Source organism: Macaca nemestrina, chromosome 3, assembly GCF_043159975.1.
Source record: "Macaca nemestrina isolate mMacNem1 chromosome 3, mMacNem.hap1, whole genome shotgun sequence".
NCBI classification, from domain to species: Eukaryota; Metazoa; Chordata; class Mammalia; order Primates; family Cercopithecidae; genus Macaca; species Macaca nemestrina.
The window spans coordinates 131,137,491-131,161,902 of record NC_092127.1 but is presented as its reverse complement, the minus strand read 5'-3'; the positions used below and the strand labels follow the sequence as shown (position 1 = coordinate 131,161,902).

The 24,412-nt window shown below is 34.4% G+C and overlaps 1 protein-coding gene across 1 annotated transcript in view; it reads left to right on the top strand.

The window, feature by feature from the left end:
* LOC105463608 (transmembrane serine protease 11F) overlaps nt 1–24,412 on the top strand; it is a 77,524-nt gene that overhangs the window by 10,923 nt on the left and 42,189 nt on the right. The window contains exon 2 of the mRNA XM_011710816.2: nt 19,866–20,017. Coding sequence (XP_011709118.2) covers nt 19,866–20,017 — 152 coding nt within the window. The remainder of the gene's footprint in view (nt 1–19,865; nt 20,018–24,412) is intronic.

Sequence of the window (24,412 nt, the reverse complement as noted above, 5' to 3'; positions counted from 1 at the left end):
GTTTCTTTGCATAACTTGGCTGTTTGGTACGAGAGGCCTAGCTTTCAGCCTGTCTTACCTTTCAACGTGACTTTTTCATTAAGCTTAATTATTTCTAGCTTTTGATTTAAAGTGTGAGATGTGCAACTCATCCTTTTACTTTCACCCTAATTAGATGATCCTTCAGGTATTCATTTAAATGTTCTCAGAAAAACATTCCCTGACCCCTTACTCTAGATAAGATTTCCTTGTTATAGACATATAAGAGCAACTTTCATTTCTGTTACCATTTTTTATTATGTTAATTGTTTACATATACATTTTTTAATATTTGTATTTCCCCCAGCCTATAAACTCCTTGAGTATCTATGATTAACCATTTCACCTTCAGCCAGCAAAAAATTTCAGTAAGTATTTTTTGAATGAATTAAGAAATCTCAGAATTACTTACCAAGCATATGACTAAAGACCTGTTTTCAAAGAATTGCTAGAAATATATTGTAATTAGTATACCAAGCATATGTAATGGGTGCTTTAAATTGCATAAAATATACAGGAAGTGTCTCTCTTTGGTGGGTTATAGTATTTTTTAAAAAATGTTTTTGTATACATGTAATAGAAAAGTCCTTGTTTGAACTATCAAAACTTGTGTTATAATAGAGTTTGAATTAAAACCTTTCTTGAAGTTTCAGATAAAAAGCCTTCCATATTTTTGGAAGATTCTTGAAGCTATGGGAATTAACGTTTAAGTATGTGTATTCATTTGGGTGTTTTCAATTGCAATTAATTAAAACTTCAGCCCCACGCTGGTTGGTGTTAACAATAGGAAAAATTATTATTTAATATACTAGTAATACCAAAAGCTGGGCTGTTCTCAGTGATATTTGATCCAGCCCCTCAAATGTGTGATACGAGACCCTGGTTATTTCTGTCTTTCTACTTTGGTATTCTTTGTGAGTCCACATTCTCCTCAGGTTAGTTTCTCTTATCGCTTGCTTCTCATAGAGTTATAGCAGTCTCAGGTGTCACATCAGGACACAACAATATTCAGAGAAAACAATAAGGAGTTATCTCTCAGTTTGTCTTATTTTAGAAGAAAAGAAGTCTTTCTCAACAATTTCCCAACTGTCCCTCACATATCACTGGCTAGAGTTGAATTGCATGTCCATTTTTGAACAGCCCTTAGCCACAGAGATGGAATTATCATGATTGAGACTAACTACCTGGGTGTGAAATATATGTAGGAATGTGTTTTAAGGGGATTTTGCCAAAGAATCAGTGGTAATTAATAGTTATTTTTATAATTCAGTGAGCTGACAGTTGAGAACTTGGAGCCAACCCTAGCCCAAAGGGTTTCTCAGTGGAGACACCCAACTTTCTATTCAACCTAACAACCATCCTAACAGATGTGAGGTGATATTTCATTGTTGTTTTGACTTGAATTTTCCTGATGATTAGGAATGTTGTTCACCTTCTCATAAACCTGTTGTCCATTTGTATGTCTTCTTTGATGGAATGTCTATTCAGGTCATTTGACCATTTTTAAACTAGATTACTTGGTCTTTTGCTATTGAGTTTTTGGAGTTCCTTATAAACTTTGGATATTAACTTTTTATCAGGTACGTGGTTTGCAAATATTTTCTCCCATTTCGTAGACCACCTTTTAATTTTTTAATTGATTCCTTGACTGTGCAGAAGCTTTTTAGTTTAATGTAATCCCCTTGTCTGTTTTTGCTTTTGCTGCCTTTGCTTTTGTTGTCGTGTCATATCCAATAAATCATTGCCATGTCTAATATTTAGAAGCTTGGTCCCTATATTTTCTTCTAAGAGTTTTAATGTTTTATATTTAAGTTTTCAATCCATTTCAAGTTTATTTTTATGAATGGAGTGAAATAGGGCCCAATTTTATTTTTCTACATGTGGATGTTTAGCTTCCCTAATACTCTTTATTGAGGTCACTGTCTTTTATCCACTGTGTATTCTTGGTACCCTTGGAAAATATCAGTTGGCATAGATGCATCAGTTTATTTCTGGGTTCCTTCTGTTGCATTGGTCTATATGTCTGATTTTATGCCAATACCATATTGTTTTGATTACTATAGCTTTGTAGTATACTGTGAAATCAGGGAGTGTGGTACCTCTAGCATTGTTGTTCTTGTTCAAAATTGTATTGCCTATTTGGGGTCTTTTGTGAGTCCAGATGAATTTTAGGACTTTTTTTTTCTTTTCTATGAAAAACGCCATTGAGATTTTCACAGGATTGCATTGAATCTGTAGATTGCTTTGGGTAGTATGGGCATTTTAACAATACTCGTTTTTTCGATCTATGGAAATGGAATGTCCTTGCATTTATCTGTGCATTTTTTAATGTTTAACTTCATTTCTCCCAAACCAGTTTCTAAAGTGGAGGTACCATTTTGCATTCCCAACACCAACATATGAATATTCTAGTTATTTTCCCTTAGGAAAAAAACAAAAACTTTAGCCATTCTAATAGGTGTGTATTTCCTATCTACAAAATATTTTCTACTTCAAGGACAAAAATATTTTCTTCTCTATTTTCTAAGTTTTATAACTGTAGGATTTTTTTGTTTTTTTTTTGAGAAAGAAACAAACAATTCTAAAGTTGATATTTAAGAACAAATGACCTAGAAAAGCCAAAATAATTTTGAGAATAAAAAGCTGAAGGACTCACATTTTGTGATTGATAGTTGATTCTTGCTGAGAATATATAGTTAAACTTATAAAGAATTGTCAAATTAACAAGATTAACTTTTCTAATTAAGCATAATATATCTTTATCAATTTTTAAGATTTTATTTGATTTTTCATAAATGCTTTAAATTTTTTCCATTTAAATATTTTACAAATTTTGTTAGATTCACAGATAATTATTTCATAGTTTTCAGTGCTATTGTATATGTTACTGCTTTTACAATTTCAGTACCTATTTGTTCAATGCTTATATATGGAAATAGTTTGATTTTTATGTATGACCTTTCACTCTGTGATTTTTGCAAACATACATATTAGTCTCCTTATGGCAGATTCTCAAGGATTTTCTTTATAGTATGTTAATAAAAGCAATTTTTTGCTTTATTGCAGTGGCTAGGACTTCCAATACAAATAGAAGTAATAAGAGCAGACATCCTTGCTCTGTTCCGAGCTTTAAAAGAAAGCATTCAGTCTCACCACTGTATACATTAGCTATAGGATTTCCTTAGAAGAGCTTTATATACTTGGGAAACTTTTCTTCTATCCCTAGCTTGTTGAAAGCTCTCTTCTTCTCCTTCTCCTTCTCCTCCTTCTCCTTCTCCTTCTTCTTCTTCCTCTTCCTCTTCTTCTTTCTTCTTCTTTCTTCTTCTTTTAATAATGAATTAAGGTTAAGTTTTTTTCAGATGCTTTCTCTGAATACATTGAGATGATCCTATAGGAGTGTTTTTGTTTCTGTTTTGTTTTTTGGTCTGTAAATACTATGAGTTATACTGATTGGTTTCCAAATTTTGAGGTAACTTTGTAGTTCTTTTTTTTTTTTTTTTTTTTTTTTTTTTTGAGACGGAGTCTCGCTCTGTCGCCCAGGCTGGAGTGCAGTGGCGCAATCTCGGCTCACTGCAAGCTCCGCCTCCCGGGTTCACGCCATTCTCCTGCCTCAGCCTCCCGAGTAGCTGGGACTACAGGCGCCCACAACCGCGCCCGGCTAATTTTTTGTATTTTTAGTAGAGACGGGGTTTCACCGTGGTCTCGATCTCCTGACCTTGTGATCCGCCCGCCTCGGCCTCCCAAAGTGCTGGGATTACAGGCGTGAGCCACCGCGCCCGGCGAGGTAACTTTGTAGTTCTAAGATAAACCTCACTTGTTTTTATATAATATCGGTTTTAGGTACTCTTGAATTCCATTTTTTAAAGATTTTTACTTCTTGTTTTGAGGGGCTTTCGTCTGATTTTTTTTTCCAGTTCCCTTTAGGAAATTCTAACTTGTCTGATTTTTAAAAATAATGTCTTTGGTTTTGTTATCAGGATATGCTGGATTCATTATGAAAATTTGGAAGCAATTCCTTTTTTTCTATTTTCTGGCAGAATCTGTTATTTTCTGGCAAAATCTGTTTAAATTGATGTTATTATTTTTAGATATGTACTTTTCAGACATTTGTATCTTCCTGAATGAGCTTTGAAAGTTTTTGTATTTCAGAAAGATTTATCCATTTTACTACATGAGCAAATTTATTGGCATGTTACTCATAGCATTTATTTATCATTCTTTTATGTTTAATAGGTCTGTGGTAATATCTTCCTTCTCATTCCTAGTGTTACAAATTTGTGCCTTCTTTTTTCTGAATAATTCTATAGGGCTTACCAATTTTTATATATCTTTATAATGAACTGACTTGTTTCTATTGACTTCTCTACTGTTTTCAATTTCATTACTTTCTTTATTTCCTTTTTTCTGCTTTTATTTGGTTTACTTTGCTCAGCTTTTTCCCAGTGACTTAAGGTAGGGCTGATTATTGTTTTCTTATTTTCTTTTTCTTTTCTTTCTTTTCTTTTTTTTTTTTTTTTTTTTGAGACGGAGTCTCACTCTGTCGCCCAGGCTAGAGTGCAGTGGCGCCATCTCGGCTCACTGCAAGCTCCACCTCCCGGGTTTCCGCTGTTCTCCTGCCTCAGCCTCCCGAGTAGCTGGGACTACAGGCGCCCGCCACCACGCCCGGCTAATTTTTTGTATTTTTTTTAGTACAGACGGGGTTTCACCGTGTTAGCCAGGATGGTCTCGATCTCCTGACCTCGTGATTCGCCCGCCTCGGCCTCCCAAAGTGCTGGGATTACAGGCGTGAGCCACCGTGCCCGGCCGTTTTCTTATTTTCTAATTAAGAATTTTAATCTGTAAATTTCCCCCAATTATTGCCTTATGTGCATCTCACCAATTTTTTAATGTTTTCATTTAAAACAAAATAATTTTAAGTTTTTTTGTACTTCTTTTTAATTCCTAGGTCATTTAGAAGCTTGTTGTTTAATTTCATAATATTTGGGGATTTTCCAGATATCTTTCTGTTATCAACTTGTGGTTCAATTCTTTTAAAATCGAAGAACATACTTTAAAAGATTTATTTTTTAAAATTTGTAGAGGTGTGTTTATGAACCAAATTGTGCTCTTTTTTTGATTAATTTTGTATATGCAGTGGGAGATAATGTATATTATGTTGTTGTTGGGTGGAGTGTTCTATAAATATCAACTAGGTCAAGATGATTGATAATGTTGCTAATAGATACATTTCCTTATCAATTTTTGTCTACTTTATCAGATAGTGAGAGAAGAGCGTTGATGTCTTAAACTGTAATGTGGATTTGTGTACTTTTCCTCTTCATTATAACAGTATTTGCTTCAAGTACTTTGCAGCTCTGTGGTTAGTCGCATACACATTTACGGATTGTTTTAACATTTGTTATGTTGATGAATTGACCCCTTTATATAATTATCATCTTTCTTTAGTTCTTGGCAAAACCCTTGATTTAAAGTTGATTTTGTGTGATATTAAAACAGACATACTTCTTTTTGTTGTGATTCACTTTACTGCACTTCACGGGTATTGCATTTTGTTTTCTTTACATTTTTCATTTTACAGTAGGCAGACAAGAAAAGCCAAGCCATATCTTCAGTAATTCACATAGATATTTCCTTGGCCAATATCCAATTTCATCACTCAGGTTCTACCTTCCACAAAACACTAGGACACAAAAACAATTCAGCCAAATTCTTTGCCACTTTATTACAAGAATAGCCTTTTCTCCATTGTCCAATAACATGTTTCTCATTTCTATCTGAGACATCACCAGAATCACCCTTTGTGGGACAATTTAATTTTTCTATAATCAAATAACATACTTTGTAAGATTTAATTTGTTTTAATTTGTTGAGGCATGTTTATGAACCAGATTATGCCCTTTTTTGATGAATTTTGCATATGCAGTATAAGCGAATGCATATTATATTGTTGTTGGGTGGAGTGTTTTATAAAAGTCACCTAGGTCAATATTTGTATAATATTAGAAAAATAAATATTTTAGAATTTTACTTTCTATGGAGCAAATTTTGCAGAGGGAAGATTTATTAATATTTTTAATCACATATTTAGGAACTCTGGAAAAGATATAGAGGAGAATGCTATATATTCTGCCCTTTAGGAAACTGTAAACTAAGAGAAGGTATAATTATTAACATAAAAGAATATTGTAGATTGCAATGTCTATATTACTAACTCAATAATGTTTATTAAACACCACTAAGGCTCAGGTACTCTGCTAGACACTGGAGTTACAGCAACAAGCAAAATAGGTACTATTCATACTCTATGGAGTTTACTGTCTAGCTGGGTAAAAATGATATTAGAATCAGTACAAATAATATTTGATTATTTATTGATGTATCATTAGTAGTATTTTTTAGAGGCAGGAGTCTCACTACATAGGCTGTACTGTAATTCTTGGGCTCAATCAAATTATATTTTTATTATTAATTTAAGGTTGGAAAAGTATTGGGCACTATAGGAACATAAGTTAGCAGAGAGAGCACAACAAATAACAGAAAAATATTAGCCCCAAATAGGTTTGGCATTAGTAAAATGACATCACTTTTAAGTAGGGATTCAGAAAGGGTCCATGGAGATGTAACAGTTAAGCTGGATCTTGAAGGGTGAATAGGATTTGAGTGTAGGGAGGTAGGAAAAAAACAGTGCTGATGGGGGTGGCCACAGCTTGAGCAGGATCAGTTAAGTGTGGGGGCATGTTCAAAGGCTCAAGAAAGTTCAGTAGGGAAGCTAGACTCACTGAACTTGAAACGCCAGTGAAAATAATAAATCCTTGATTGAAAAGGTATGAGTTCATGCTATGGAGTGTGGGCTTGATTCAGTAGACAGTAGGTAGAAGAAGACATTTGAGCAGAAGAGACAGTATCAAAGGCTTTCCAAAATATTTGAAATCACAGAGCATCTGATGGATTGCTGCAGAGAAATGTGGAAATAGGAAGAAGGGCTAAGACTCCATTGTGATAATTAAGTAAGTACATAATGAGATAGAACTTAGCCAAATCGTTGGTTTTAGTTATCTATGGGTTAAATATCAAAGGAAGATTTATAGAGTACAGAAATAATTGAGAATTGGGAATCATAGTACTAAGTCAAAATCTTGGTTCCATTACTTGCCAAATTTACCTTGCCTAAATTAGTCTCTCTAGGCCTTACTTAACTAATCATTAAATGAGGCTATTAAATAACTACTAAAAAGAATTGGGTAAATTTGAGATAAAATGTATCAACTGCCCACCACCATGCTGGCAGATAAATATTGAAATAACACAAATTTCATTTCCCCCTCAAGATGGCATTTGGAGAGTTTCATTGAAATAATTATAGTTTCAAGTTGACGAATAATAATAATTGTAATAGTTTCCTTTCATAGCCTATTACCTGTCAGACGTTGTGCTAAGCACTTAATTTATTATCCCTAAACCTCACTACAGTCCAGAAATTTAAGGCCATTATCACCATTTTTCAGGTGAAGAAACTGAAGGATATAAAGAGCATATACAGTTAGTAAGCGGTAAAATCAGCTGCTGTCTACAAGTATTGGGGCATCTGTTTCATGGCTTTTTTTTTTTTTTAATACAGTAGGCAAAGATGTCTGAGTTGTCATAGGAGTAGTCAAAAGTTTTGGAAGGACTGTTTATTAAGAGATTCAGCGCATGAGAAAGAATCATTTTGGAAATATAAAACTGAGATGGGTGAAGATTGTGAAAGTACATGCATAAGGTCCAACTGGGAAGAGTAGACTAGACAAGTCACATAGAAAAGGGAACAATACTGAGATTCAGTTATGTTACATCATCATGCTTAATGCTATATGGAATTTGTATAAAAACAGTCTCTAATTGGTGGACTTCAGTCCAAATAAGTCATAAAAGAAAATGAGATTGAAATTTATCATGGCTTTGTTTATTTTGAAAGGACTTAGTACCACGGTTTTGAAGAATGGTTAAAGAGTTGTACTGTCCATTCCCATCCTTGGAATTTTATTTTTAAAGACTGGAAAGTCAAGAAAGCAGAAAAACATTTCACTAAAGTGAGAACAGAAATAAAGTGGTCATACTGAAGAGGAACAAAGACATTTGGATTTGATTATTCCTACGCATTTAGTGTTTTAAAATAAAAATCAGTGAGCAGATAGCATTTTAATAATAGCAATAACATTTATAGCACTTTTGACATGTTAAATATATTATCTCATTTTATTTTCACAAGGAGTGTATCAAGTAGATACCATTATACCCATTTTGCAGATGAAAAAAACTGAGATACAAAAAGGTTCAGTATCTTGCCTAAAATCATACAGCTCATAAATGTCAGAGTTGGAACTTAAAATAGAACAGCTGGACTCCAGACTCTGTGCTTCTAACTAGTATGTTATACTCTCTCTCAACTTAAATCTCTCAAAACAAACTTTATACCTTTTAACTGCCCACAGAGCAGACCATAATTAAAGGCAGTCCAGTTTTGGTGATTTAATTTTACTCTGCCACATATCCATGGCTAAACGCTGGGGAGGAAGAGGTGTGAGTCTGTGGATTTTCCTGAGGTTCACAGTTTCCTTCGTGCATCTAAAAATAGCATTTAAAATAAATATTGTATTTGTTCTCTATTGCTGCTTCTCACCACTGACATGTGAGTCTCATTCTGTGTATCTGTGTGTATGTATGTGTAGTAAGGAAGGTCATTAACCTTAGTTAACCCATGTCATTAAGGAGATGTTATTAACCACAAGTATTCCCAGAAATGAAGGCTTTTTGGCAAGAAGTAGAGAGGACTGTGCCCAAACAGAATATCTAATGTGTATCTATGCTTCAGGTTGAATACAAATATGTTAAGACATGTGTAAGACATAAAAAGAATTTCCCCCCAAGGCTACTGCTGTGAGAATACTTGATCAGCACATAAATATTTATGCTGCACATAGAAGAGTGTACTGCATTTAATTTAAAGTTTTGTTGTTTACATTTCTTTAGTAGCAAGTATAATAGGATATTTAAATCCTCATCTTGATGTCATCAGTTATCTTATGGATTCACTTCACCAACTTCAAATTAATTGCCCAGTGTTTTCTTGTTTTAATGATGTTAAAAACAAACACAGAAATAAACCCAATGGAGGGTCATGTAGGATGATCATAAACTTTTGAATAATAGTAGTCATATGTTATTAAAGGATGTTTATACAGTCCTCACAAATAACTTCTCTTTTGCACTTAAACCCTTGGCCAACTCATCCTTCTTTTCTTTGTGTTACTAAGTTGAATATATAAACTTATTCAACATAAACTATTGGCTCGCTCTTTCAAATTTCGAGACACATTATTTAGGTAGTTGATTTAAAACAAAGGTAAACATTAAAGTCTGAACAAAAAAAGCAGACTTATAAAATTTTTAGGGAGCTGTACCTTCATCATTATATCCACCTGGCATATAATTCCTATTCATATTTCTTAATTTATAAAAGATATGTGGCAAATGCTTTCTCAGCATGACCCTAATTTTTCACCAAGGCAATAAGGGGATTTAACCCTCTGGTTTGGCCAATCGGTGGGAAGAACTGTAAATGTATAAGTGATTTTATTTCTGTTACTGGAGTACCGGACCTTCTTTTGTTCACTAGAGAATACCCAGAGCCTAGAATAGTGTTAGGTTACATAGTAGGTGCTCAATTAGAACTTGTTGACTGAATTAGATATGACATACGGATTATATCCATTTTGAATGTTCTTAGGAAAATACAGTTAGTGTAGGAGATGCAAACTTTGGGAATGCATGCCTAAAAAGCATCATCAGACTAAGTAAAGGTGAGGGGAGCTTTCTCAGGAAGTTAGAAGGAAAGGTTTTAAGAATAGGCTAGACAACATTATGGTAGGGTTCTGATAAAGTGGATGTTAGTATTGATGAATGAAGTGGAACAATTCTAAGTTAACCGTAAATTCTGTGATTCTGTCAGGTCCTGGGTAAAATAAAAAAAGAAATCCTTCAAATCCCTACCGCCATACTTACAAATACATTTGTACTACAGCTAGTCTCAGAGGAAGCAGGTCCCTTTATCAAAGACTAACTTCTCTAGATCACAGCCTTTTCTACCTCTTCTGAAGCAATAATCTCTTCTGAGGACAGAGAGGAAATGAAAGGCATGCTGGTTCCTTATTTACACGTCAAAGCCTACCCAGGAGTTTTATATGTTGGAAAGATTTTATGGAGGTGACATTAGAAAAATGAAGGTGTGCTCATTGGGTATATGGCAGGTAAAGGCTGGAGAACAGAATGCAAGAGACATCAGTAGGGACTGGGTGACAGATCGTGCTGCCCAGGGCTCCATCGTGGAGGATCTTCAGGATTTTACTGAAGCAATTGTAGTCAGTGTGAAATTCAGCAATTAATTCTTGCAAATGTGTCTCAGGGGTCCCTTCCTGTGAGGAGATTACATACTGGCAGACTTCTGTATACCTTCTCCATCCCAGAACATCTTTGCTGTAAGTCTGTGTTATACACTAGAGTTCCATATACGCATTAATTTGAGAACGATGTCACTACTTTCAAATGTTTCATATCCACTGGATTATCATTTTTCTCTGCACAGACTAAAGGCCTTGACATCCTCCTTAACTCTTCTCTTTCTCTCACGTTCTACAACCAATTCGTCAGCAAATTCTGTCAGCTATAACTTCACAATGTATTCTGAATCCAGTTATATGTTCTGATTTCCTTGTTGCTAGCATCCTACTCCAAGCAGCCATCATCTCAGACCAGAACTATTTCAAGGGTTCCCTAATCAGTTTCTCTGCTTCCACTTTTCACACCTTCGTTGCTGCCTTCCACCCAGTGTATTCTCCACAGGGTCATCCTTTTAAAAAGATCAGTCCCATCCACAGGGATCAAAACTCCAAAATCATTCTTTTTTTTTTTTTTTTTCTTTGAGACGGAGTCTCACTTTGTCTCCAGACTGGAGTGCAGTGGGACAATCTCAGTTCACTGCAGCCTCTGCCTCTCAGGTTAAAGCAATTCTTCTGCCTCAGCCTCCTGAGTAACTGGGACTACAGGCAAGTGCTACCACACCCAGCTAATTTTTGTATTTTTAGTAGAGATGGGGTTTCACCATGTTGGCCAGGATGGTCTCGATCTCTTGACCTCATTATCCGCCCACCAGGGCCTTTTAAAGTGCTGGGACCAAAATGGTTGTTATTGTGGCCTGCTGGGTTATGATGTGGTCTATAATGATCTCTGATTCCATCATCTTTCCTCTTCCACTTGCACACTGCCTACTGGCCACACTGACTTTCTGCTCTTCTGCAAATTCACCAACTCTGCTCCTACATCAGGGCCCTTGTAATGACTATTTCTTTTGCTGTATCATTTTCCCCTTAGATAGTTGCATGGCTCCGTCTTTCACCTTGTTAATGTCTCCAGTTAGATATCACCTTTGCAGAGTAATCTCCCCTGATCACATTAATCCTACCACCTCCCTCACTGTACCCTCGTTATTCTCTATCCTCTTACTTGATACCTGACATTTGTGTATAGATTTGTTATTGCACAAACTGTCTTTTCCATTGGGACACATAAAGGCAGTCTATATCCTTAGTACGGCCATAACCATATAACTAAATTAGTGTCTGGAACATAGTAGATGTCCAATGAACATGTACTAATTGAACATGAGCTAAATGAATGAATGAAATTTATTTTTATTAATACTATACTTGGCAGTTAAACTATAAAGTCTTCTTGAGGTAGAAAATGTAACCATTCTAATATAAGAAAACTGCATAAATTCTCCTTGTATTTGTATGAATGAAATTAAGTGACTAAGTATTGTTACTTGTGTAGTTGCTATCAGAAGTATAGTTGACCTTGCTGATACTGTAGCATGAGAGTAGTGCTTCCAAGATGGTAATAATGATTTTGAAACTCAGCTATAAAGAGAGAGAGATCTTTTACTGAATCTAGAACTCAAAGGTCTAAAAAATGTTTTCAAAGAAAGTTTCAGAAAACTCATGAAATTATTATAACCAGTTTCTTTAAATGTCTTATATGTTTTACATTATATTCCATTATGTAAATAATATTTAATATTTTCCCCCATGTACAGAGCTATTACACATTCCAATAAAGGAGCAGGGTGCTATGCAATTTCTTCCCACACTCCACAATTTCATTCTTCTTCATTGACTCTTTTGTCAAACCAGTCATTTCTAGCTGATAGGAAGCTAATTTTGATAACTAACTCATAGTTGTAACCACCCCATCACCCCAGTTTCCCCCCACTTTGCCAGTTCTTGATGCTTCTTAAGTCACTTATCATAATGACATTTATAGAATATGCCCTCGTATGTCTTTTGAGAAAACCAAGGACATTTTTTTGCAGTCCTCTGATTAGTGTTTCTTATCTTTGGAATTTTTATTGAGTCCAAAGCAAATTTTGCCTCATCATGAAAATACCAGTGTCATGACGACTTAGATGGCTGTATCATTTTAAGTGCTGCAACAACATAATTAGCTCCTCCTTTTTACTATCTGTCTCCCGTTGCCAGTGTTTCTGACTCATGCTTTCCAGTATTGCCAATAGACCTACCACAGAAACAGATCTCCCAAAGGGAATCCCACTGCCATCCACAGAACTAAATTGGACTCTATTGACGTGTACTCCATTCCTGTGACTGTTCAAGTTTTATTTCTATTTAAATTACCAAAAGGCTTTAGTTACTGTGTTCTGTTTATTTGAATAGATTTTTTAAAGGATATGGACAAATACGCTAGTTATTTTATGTCTCATTACAACATTAATGTGATGTCACAACAATGTCATTTTATTTGGTGTCCACATTGAATTATTAATGGATAAAGCATTATCCCACAAGTTTTTTTTAACAGGTGTATCAGTTTTATTTTAAATATTCTGTGTTTGTTACCTTCAGTCTGTAGATTTTATTTTAATTCTGCTGAGTGGTTAATACCTTAAAGCAGTTAAAATAGAGAATTGTGGCAGTAAATATTGACAGGTTTATATTCTTTATGCTTCTAGACATCATTTTGTTCACTTTGCAAGAAATTCAGAAACATTTATTTTTATAAATTTTAAAGAAAAATGATATTAATGAGTAACTTTAACAGTAATTATACAGATTGCTGTGGAGAAAATGCAGAAACGTTCCTAACTATAAACTGTCAGGTCATCTGAAGAATTATATTTAAAGAAAAGACCAAAAACAGAACAAAACAAGGCCCTTTGCTTTAGGGATTGAAAGAAACAGGACTATCCACCAATTATTTACTGGTATTTATTATTTGTATTATTTTGGATTCTGACAAAGCCATGAAAGACTTTGATTCTTCATTTTACAGATGAGGAGATTGAAGTACAGAATTTAACTAGCTTGCTGATAGTAGCAGAGCCAGAATTAAACCCAGTCAACTTGTATTTATTTCAGTCATAAAAACCCATCACTAGTTTAGAGGATATGCAGACATTTTCTGTTTAACTTTTAAAAAATTTACTTACATGGAAGATTAGGTTTGAGTTGTGTATTTCTCATTTTTATTCCCATCTTACTTTAACATGAAGAAAGAAAATACAGCAAAACAAACATTTCCACCTTCAAAAGAACTAAAGAACAAACATAATTTTATCTTTTATGATAGATGTAATACAAAGTATGATAAAAGTTGTTAATTTCCAACAAAGAAAAGCCCAGGACCAGATGGCTTCACAGCTGAATTCTGCCAAATATTTAAAGAAGAATTGATACCAGTACTTGCCAATCTCTTGAAGAAAAAAAAAAAAAAAAAAGACCTAGAGGGGATGATTTCCAACACATTTTACAAGACCAGCATCACCTTGATACCTAGAAGACAAAGACATCACAAGGAAAAAAAAAAAAAAAAAAAAAAAAGCTACAGGCAACTTTCTTAGATAAACATTGATGCAAAAATGCTCAATAAAATATATTGAATACAGCAACACATCAAAAATATTATACATCATGATCAAGTGGGATTTAACTTTGGCATGCAAGACTGGTTTAACATACATACATCAATCAATGTGATGCATCACATTAGTAGAATGATAGATAAAAGCCTCATGATTATCTTAATAGAAAATATCTCTGACAAAGTTCAACATTATTTCTTGATAAAAATTTTCAACAGTTTTGGAATAGAAGGTGTATTAGTCCATTCTCACACTGAAATGAAGAAATACCTGAGACTGAGTAATTTATAAAGGAAAGAGGTATAATTGACTCACAGTTCTGCAGGGCTGAGGAGCCTTCAGGAAACTTACAATCATGGCGGAAGGTGAAGCAAACACGTCCTTCTTCGCATGGCAATGACAAGGGGAAGTGCAGCGTGAAGGCAGGGAAAAGCCCCTTATAAAACCATTAGATCTTGTAAGAACTCACTCACTTTCATGAGAACAGCACGGGGTAACCACCCCCATGATTCAGTTACCTCCCACCAGGTCCCTCCCATGACATGTAGGGATAATAACAACTACAATTCAAGACGAGATTTGAATGGGGACACAGCCAAACCACATCAGAAAGGAAATTCTTCAACTCAATAAATGCCATTTATGAAAAACCTACAACCAATATTGTAATCGGTGGGGAAAAACTGAATGCATTTCCACCAACGTCTGTAAAAAGCAAGAATTCCCACTCTTGCCACTTCTGTTCACCATAGTACTGGAACTACTAGCAAGAGCAGTCAGATAAGGAAAAGAAATAAATGGTGTCTGAATCAGAAAGGAAGAAGTAAAATTATTTTGACATGATCTTAAATGTATAAATCCCAAAGATGCCACAAAACACTATTAGAACTAATAAGTGAATTTTATAAAGTTGCAGGATACAAAATCAACATACAAAATCAGTATTATTTCAATACACAAATAACAACCTAATTGAAAAATAAATGAAGAAAACAACTCTATTTCCAGTAGTCAAAAATTTAAAAAGTAATATACCTAGGATAAATTTAACCAAGGAAGTGAAAGATTTGTATGCCAAAACTAGACAATATGAAAGAAATAAAGACAATACCAATAAATGGAAAGATATCCTACGTTCTGAATCAGAAGAATTACTATTGTTAAAATGTCCATACTAGCCAAAGAAATATATAGATCTAACACAATCCCTATCAAAATCTCAATGGCATTCTTCATAGAAATAGGAAAAAAATCTCCCAAAGTTTGTATGGAGCCATAAAAGACCTTGAATAGCCAAAATAATTCTGAGAAAGAAAAAGTTTGAGACATCACACTTTCTGTTTTAAAATTATATTACAAAGCTATGTTAATCAAAACAGCACCACTGCTGGCATAAAGACAAACACTTAGGCCAGTGAAACATAGTAGAGAGCTTAGAAAGTAATCCAGACACATATGATCAACTAATGTTTTTGTTTTGAAACAGGGTCTCACTCTGTCACCCAAGCTGAAGTGCAGTGGTGTGATCACAGCTCACTGTTCCTTTGACCTCCCGGGCTCAGGTAATCCTCCCACCTCAGCCTCTTGAGTAGCTGGGACTACAGGCATGTGCCACCACACCTGACTATTTTTTTAAAAATATTTTTTTTGTAGAGAGAGTTTTGCCATGTTGCCCAGGCTGGCCTGAAACTCCTGGACTCAAGTGATCCACCCACCTTGGCCTTTCAAACTGTTGGGATTGTAGGCATGAGCCACTGTGCCTGACCGTAGTCAACTAATTTTTGACAACGGCATCACAAGGACACAATAAGGAAAGGATAGTCTCTGAATAAGTGGTGCCGGTACCAATAAATGGTACTGGTATGGTAAATTAAACAAGATTTCCACATGCAAAAGAATGCAATTAAAACCTTATCTTACACCTTACAAAAAAAAAAATCAACCCAAAATTGGATAAAAGACCTAAATAGAAGACCAGAAACTACAAAACTTTCAGAAGAGAACATAGGGTAAAAGCTCCTGGACATTGGCCTTGGCAATGATTTTTTTGGGTATCACACCAAAAGCTCAACCCACAAAAGCAAAAATAAATAAACAGAACAGCATTAAACTTAAAAACTTCTACACAGCAAAGGAAACAATTGATAAAATGAAAAGACAGCCCACAGATTGGGAAAAATATTTGCAGCCGTATATCTGATAAAGGGTTAATATCTACGGCTTATAAACAACTCATACAACCCAACAGTGGGGAAAAATAACCTGATAAAAAATTTTCAAAAGACCGGAATAGACATTTCTCTAAAGAAGACATAAAAATGGTCAACAGTATATGAAAAGGTTCTCAACATCATGAATCATCAAAAAATGTAAATTAAAACTAACATGAGATACCACCTCACACTCCTTAGGATGGCCATTACCAAAAAGACAAAAGGTAACAAATGTTGACCACGGTATGGAGAAAAGGGAACCTAGGACAGTGTTGCTGAGAATGTGGATTGGTATAGACATTATAAAAAACAGTATGGAGATTTCTAAAGAAATTAAAAATACAGCTACCATACGACCCAGCAATCTCTCTTCTGGGCTTATAGCCAAAGGAAATGAAATCTTCATCTGGTAAAGATATCTGCACTCCCATGTCCATTGCTGCATTATTCACAATAGCTGAGGTAGGGAAACAGCCTAAGTGCACATTGACAGACGGATGGATAAGGAAGCTGTGGTAAATACGTACAATGGAATTTTCCTGAGCCCAGAAAAAAAACAAGATCCTGCCATTTGCCATGCATGGATGAGCCTGGAGGATATTAGCTAAGTGACATAAGCCAGAAACAGAGAGAAAAATATTGCATTTTCTCTCAGATGTGTAATATTGTTTTAAAAATACAAAATACAGAGATGCAAACAAAATGGTGGTTATAGGGGCAATTAAATGGGGAGATGTCAGCCAGAGGATACAAAGTAGCAGATATGTAGGATGGAAAGTCTGGAGATCTAATGTACAACATGAGGACTATAGGTAATAAAATTGTATTCTATGTAGGACTCATGCTAAATGAGTAGATTTTAATTGTTGTTGCCACAAAAACAAACAAACAAAAAACAGTTACTAGGTGAGGTAAAGGATAAGTGAATTTGTTTCACTATAATAACCTTTTTACTATCTTTATGTATCCCTTAACATCATGTTATATACTTTAAATATACACAATAAAATTTATTTTTCTGAAAAAATGCTGTTGAAAGGTTTCATTTAGCATCCAACTCATTCAGGTTTAAATGAACAAAAAATTGTCATGTACAAATCAGGAGAAACATACAGGAATTTTAAAGGCATTAGAGAATTTAAATGTCATCTAAATAATCTTTTTCAAAGCTTAAACCATTTATACATCTAACGTATCTAAACTATAGTCAAAAGCTCAAAGTTTCTTGCATAATTGAGAATGCCCTGAATATATTTTGTTTTATTTATTATGCTTATTACAAGCTTTTCACAACAGCCTAACCAACATATTTCTTAACAATTTTCTGAACACTTTGTTATTTTATTATGACCTTATTTTCCACAATTAGGATAAACATCACTTCCTTTGCACTTGGCTGGTGTCTGCGTACTGTACCTGCCAGCTACACTTCAAAACACATAAATGGCATTTGGTAAAACTTATTTCAACTTCCACATTAGACAAAAGGCTACATTCCAGTTACATCAGACTGAAAATAGCTAATCACTAGGCAGAAGAAGCTTATTTTAAAATCAAATGTGACTATGATTTTTTTAAAAGTCCTTTTACAACGATGCAGTGCTACCGTGATGTGATATTTGGCTATCAACCCCTTACATTTTATTAAATTTGATTCTTGTTATTTCATGCTTCTTGAAGGGATCAGAGTACAGTAATGAAACCCACAAAACTAAGGGGGGAAAAGGAATGGGAATAATAAAATAATTACAGCAGCCATAATATTCACAAGCTACATACTCAAACTATCTATTGCCATAGATTTTGGAAGTGCAGGCTTCGATTATGGGTGAGAAGAATAGTATTTCACATGAGTACACAGTAACTTTTTCATTTTTTCTCTAGGTTATGTAATTCTAACCTTAACATTTGCTTTATTAGAATCATATAAACAGATATTAGTGATATAACTAAAATAAAATGAGTCAAAGAGAAAGACCATAAAACAAATACTTTTCATTTGATTCAGACCCAGACCCAAGTCTAAGGACAGCAAATTGCTCTTTATTGACTATATTGATGTCTTTATTGGAAACACTATTCTCCTTTAATATTCCTCATCTTGCCTGGAGTCACAGTCATTTACCTGGACATCCAAACAAGTGGACCATTAATCCTTTTCTTGTCCCACAGATGATCAATCATTCAATGAAGTTCAAGAACTACAGCTAAATCCATCTCTTCCTCTCCACCCCATTCCATAGCTTCAGTTCAGGTCTTCACAATCTCCTTCCCGGACCTTCAGTATGACCTCTAAAGTGGTCTACCTGTCTGCACTCTTGCCCTAATCCCCATCCTCATTCACATCTGTGTGACTTTTCCAAATCTTCAGAACTCTTCAATCTAATTAAAATTTTTTATTGACTTTCCACCTCCTCCAAAGTAAATTTCCAGGTGTTTACTTTGGATTATGAGACTCCTAGCCCACCAGCTCTACCATATCCTCTTCCCAGAATTGCAGTCTTGTGAAAGACTTGCAATCTCGAACATATATTGAGACAATACATTCTTAGAGGACAAAAGTCATGTTTTATTTATATTTTTATCCCCTATTAGTAATGAATGCTGTTTCACATTTCTACCTTCCCCCACCACCCACATGCTATTTTCTCTGTCTTTTTTTTTTTTTTTTTTGAACTGGTGAGCTTTTATTCCTCAAAATTGTAATCATGTCACTTTCTTAATAAAATCTCCTGACACAACCCTTCAAAAAGTTTAGTGTTCCCTGATCTTGTACAAATTTATTTTGGCGCAGTTCACACTATATAATAACTACTTGTTTCCATGTCTATCTCCCCTTTTAAAGTGTGGGCATCCCAAAGACAAATAGTTTATCTTAAAATCTGTATACATTTAGGGATCTAGAACAGTTTCTGAAACATTATTTTAATGTGGTAGCTACTATTCTAAGGACTTTTTCATGATCTTATTTAACAAAATAAGTTCACAATAAATATTGATTAAGTAAAGTTAAAAGCATAAAGACATTTACAGAAAAATTTCACTGAAAGATATCATAATATTGAATCTTATTTAAGAATTCAGACAGTAAAGTCAATACACAGCAACTTTCAGTTGGAAAAAGATAAATGGTGTAAGATATTTTTGAGTAATGGAGGTAAAGCACCAGTGGGGTCATGAGAGTCAAATGTAAGTGAAGGATGCTCATGGGTGATGGAATCTTACTAAGTGCAATTCACCATTTTTGATTTCATTGGGAGGTGCTAGTAAATGAAAAGAGCCATGATCAGGTCTTCAAAAGTAATGTTGCTACTTTTACAACGTGCCATTAAGAAATTGTTAAGGTTACTTAAAAAGTAGTTATATTAAAATCTAAAAGCCAGTCTTTGTGTTTAAGTTTTAAATTGCCAATAAGCCGGATAAAATACAGTGGGAAGATATCCTCACTTGAATGTCAACATCAGCAGCACTTTATCTAAAACTCATTCTGTGATTGGGGTTTTAGGGGGGATATGCAAATTAAAACCTACTGTTCTTTTCAAAGTCTAAGTTGCTCACTGTTATTTAGGAGTATAAACTATTTTCATAGAGGAACATACTAAGTAAATATAGTTGAACTATAATGAATTTTTATTGTCTCTATTTTCTTTCTATTATCACAGACCTGTTGAATTTTCAGAAGCTGAATTCTCACGACTTGAATATCAAAGAAAACAGCAATTTTGGGACTCAGTACGGCTAGCTCTTTTCACATTGGCAATTGTAGCAATCATAGGAATTGCAATTGGTATTGTTACTCATTTTGTTGTTGAGGGTAAGTATCCAGGTCATAGTTCCATTGCCTAAGTACTCCATGACTTCATATCTTGAAATTTTCTGTTATATAAAAAGTGACATTTGCATGATATTAACATTTTAATTACCAGTCTTTTACTGATGTTAAATTATAGTTTGCCTCTGTATTGAGCTCTGTTACATATTTCCACCCAGTTAACTTTATAATAAGCATTGCATTGATAGACATATCTAAAAGAAACACATAAAAAAGAGAAAGAAGAATGAAAAGATCATCTTTAGCATAACGACAAATTACATAATATGCTGAGAGTTTAGTATACTCTTCTCAGAATCAGTATATTAATGAGTCACCTCAAGAAAAACTCAGAATATAAGAAGAGTTATCTGAAAAATACTTTTAAAGGGCTAAATATCAACCATTATTTTTAAAAAAAAAAACTTTTTTTATGACTATGGGAAGAAGGAAAAGCTCAGAATTAATTCCTAATTATATATGCAAAAATGGAGAGTCAGTATCATAGTTGAGCCAAATGACAATCAACTAAGATTCATTTACCTTCCTCTTTGGTTTCTGTATTTTCCTCTTTTTTTTTTTTTTTTTTTTTTTGAGACAGATTCTTGCCTTATCACTCAGGCTGGAGTACAGTCCCACGATCCCGGCTCATTGCAACATCCACTTCCCAGGTTCAAGAAATTCTCGTGCCTCAGCCTCCTGAGTAGCTGGGGTTATAGGCGCCTGCCACCACACTCAGTTAATTTTTGTATTTTTAGTAGAGTTGGGGTCTCACCATGTTGTCCAGGCTGGTCTCGAACTTGCAACCTCAGGTGATCTACTCGACTTGGTCTCCCAAAGTACTGGGATTACAGGCATCAGCTACCATGCCCGGTCAATTTCTGCATTTTTGATCACAGGTGATTGAGACTTAAAATTTTAGGCACTCATATCAGTCATGGCAATAAAACTACATTTGAATGATCCGAAGAAGAAATGAAATATTGTCCAACATGCCCAGTTTATCTTCCTACCCTCATTGTTGGGGGATTGATAATATCCATCCCTTAGACTCTCATAAGATGAAAGCATAAGCCAAGTTACCCTATATAGTTTTATCTTTTGTTAGTATTTTCTTTGGATTAGGAGGTAATGAAATAGTCTTGTTTTTAAAATGCCTTTCACTCCCAATGCTTAAAAAAGAATAAAATGAAGGGATAGTAAAAATAATCACAAAAAAAGCATTTAGCCATTAAAAAAATCTTAGAGGTTGTCATAGACTGAATAATGCCCCATTCCCATGCAAAGATGTCTATGTCCTAATTGTTAGAATCTGTGAATGTTACCTTATGTAGCAAAAAGGCCTTTCCAGATGTCATTAAACTAATAATATTGAGATGGGATATTATCCTGGTTATTTTGGATAGGTCCTAAATAAAACCGCAAGGGTCCTAATAAAAGGGAGGAAAGAAGGTCAAAGGAGGAGGAACAACAAAAGCAAGAGGAGGATGGGACGATGTAAAATGGGACCATCAGCAAAGGAATGAGGGTAGACTCTAGAAAAAGGCAAAAAATAAATTCTCCCCTTACAACCTCTAGAAGGAACCAGCTCTGCCAACTTTTTGATTTTAGCTTTGTAAAACTCACATATAATATATGACCTCCAGAACTGTAAGAGTATAATTTTGTGTTGTTTTAAGTCACCAAACCTACAGTAATTTGTTATAGCAGCAGTAGACAACTAATGCAGAGGCTAACACCCAAGGATTTGAGTGTTCTACAAGACTTTCCTGACTGCAGATAACTGAAAAGTTGCCTGACTGCAGATGGACATTTAGGAAAAGAGGGGAGAAGGCAGACCATGACAAAAGTTAAACAAGTAGAATGGGATAAAATAGAGGTACATAAGATGATGCAGTTTTTAAAACGAACATACCTATTTTTATAACAGAATGAATTCAGTGAAGGAAATTACATTCTAGTAACCAGGGTAACAACAGGAGACAAATTATTTCTAAAATACTACTTTTATAGATTGTACATGAATAGATCTGAAAGACAGTGGAGTAAAAATTATCAATAATTGTGAAATAATCACAATAGAAATAAGGATTTTAGCAGACATAGTGGTAAAAGTCACATTACCAGGATGGAAGTGTATTTGATGGAGTTATTTTTATTCTAAAGATCTCAGTAGTTACGAATGATCGGCTTTCAGTGTATTATAATTCTGACCAATTATCCACTGTTTTTTAAAATGGGCAATTTTAAAATAAGAATTAATAAAATCAGTGACTTTTGAATATGGTTGATTTATCAGTGCCTTTCAGCCAGAGATCATAGGAATACATCTTCAGATATATACAGGTGAAAAAGAACATAGGCCGTGGAGAACCACAGACTGCATAGTAAAAGATTGTTTAAACAAATGCACTATAAGATTTTGGCTTAACTTAGGTGATTCAGGGGGAGGGTTGAAGGAACTGGATCTTTTCTCTGAACTGGATTTTATGTGATTGCTGTCAGAAACCTGGAAAAATGCTATGATCGAGTATCTTACTAAATCCTATTTAGAAGGTTAACAGTGAAGTGAGGCTAAAGCTGTAATTTGGTAGAGAAACAGTAGTCACTCCTATCACTCCTATTGGCTAAAATAGGGAGATGATCCATTTTTGTTTTGTTTTATTGTTTTAGATAGTGTTCTTGTCTTTGTCTGAGTTCAGACATAATATGGAATGGTTTTTTTTTTTTTTTTTTTTGGTCTTCATTGATTATGGTCACATTATGGCTTTGTCTGATGTTGATGTTCAATGGAAATACCAAAACTTAGCTCATGGATATTAGGAACTACCTTTTCCTTCTCAGGTTTTATATTTACAACTCCATAAAATTTTTCTATGCTACTTGAGTATCATTTTTAAAAAAATTACTGTGTTATTAATTGACTATTAAATGCTTGATAGAATTCATGTCTCTATTACTTGACATGATGAAAAGACTTTTAGATTAATGTGTGCTTATTATCCTCAGGATTTCCATTTGGATTCTTATTGATTATTTCCTCAGGGAAAGAAAATGTCTTAAAATGAAATCCTATTTGAATATTAAATTAATATAACAGCATTTTACATATTTTTTTGAGACTTGCATCTCTTCAACATTGTTGCAAGCATCATCTGCCTTGTTGAAGGTAGCTTTAGTCTGTTTTTTTTTTTAAATTACTGACTGATATTCATTATCTTAAATATTCCATAATTTACTTGTCATTCAAATACTTAGACATTTGGGTTGTTCCAGGTTTTAGTCATTAAAGCAATACTGCTGTAAATCTTTTTATACGTAGATCTTGTTACACACATCCAAGAGTTTGTCTAGGAACTATGCAGATACAGAATCACTGGGTCATTGGACATACGCTTTTTTTTTTTTTTTTTTTTTGAAATGGAATCGTGCTCTGTCACCCAGGCTGTCCTGCAATGGTGCAGTCTTGGCTCACTGCAACCTCTGCCTCCCAGGTTCAAGCAATTCTTCTGCCTCAGTCTCCTGAGTAGCTGGGATTACAGGCACCCTCCACTACGCCCAGATAATTTTTGTGTTTTTAGTACAGAGAGGGTTTCACCATGTTGGTGAGGCTGGTCTCGAACTCTTGACCTCGTGATCTGCCCGCCTTGGCCTCCCAAATTGCTGGGATTACAGGAGTGAGCCACCGCTCCTGGCCAGGGCAAGTGCTTTTTTATCATCATGGATAATAACAAACAGTTTTCTACCAGCACTGCATCTCAGTTCCCATTGCTCCATATCCTCACCAACATTTACTGTTGCCATAACTTTTTATATTTGCTAATTTGGTGTAGGTTATAGCATTATCATCGTAATCTTAATTTGCATTTGTCTGTTCTACAATGATGTTGAGGATCTGTCCATGTCTCAGTTGGTTATTTGGATTTTCTGCTATTGTGAAGTGCCTTTTTAAGTCGTTTTCCCATTTTGTATTGAGTCATCTGTTTTTTCTTTTTGATTTCAAATAGCTCTCTCTGGATATATATATTCATTGCCAGTTGTATGTATTAGAAATATCCTTTGCTAGTGAAAAAATTATACACACACATATATACACACAAATCTTATATATAATACATATTATGTGTTACACATATTATATACATATATTTTTATGTCTTATAAAGATGTATGTATATAATACTGCCTTCATAACTGTGTAAAGCTCTTTTGAGATTAATGAAGAAAATAATATTCACTACCATTCACATGAAATATGACCCTAACTTAAAAAATTCAAACACTGAATTTGCCAGTTGTCTCAGGATTTTCTGTGTTTGTTGTTATTTTGTTGTTTAGTTACTGGAATTATATAGTAAATTATATTTTCAACAAGCATTTTCATGTCCCAGATACATT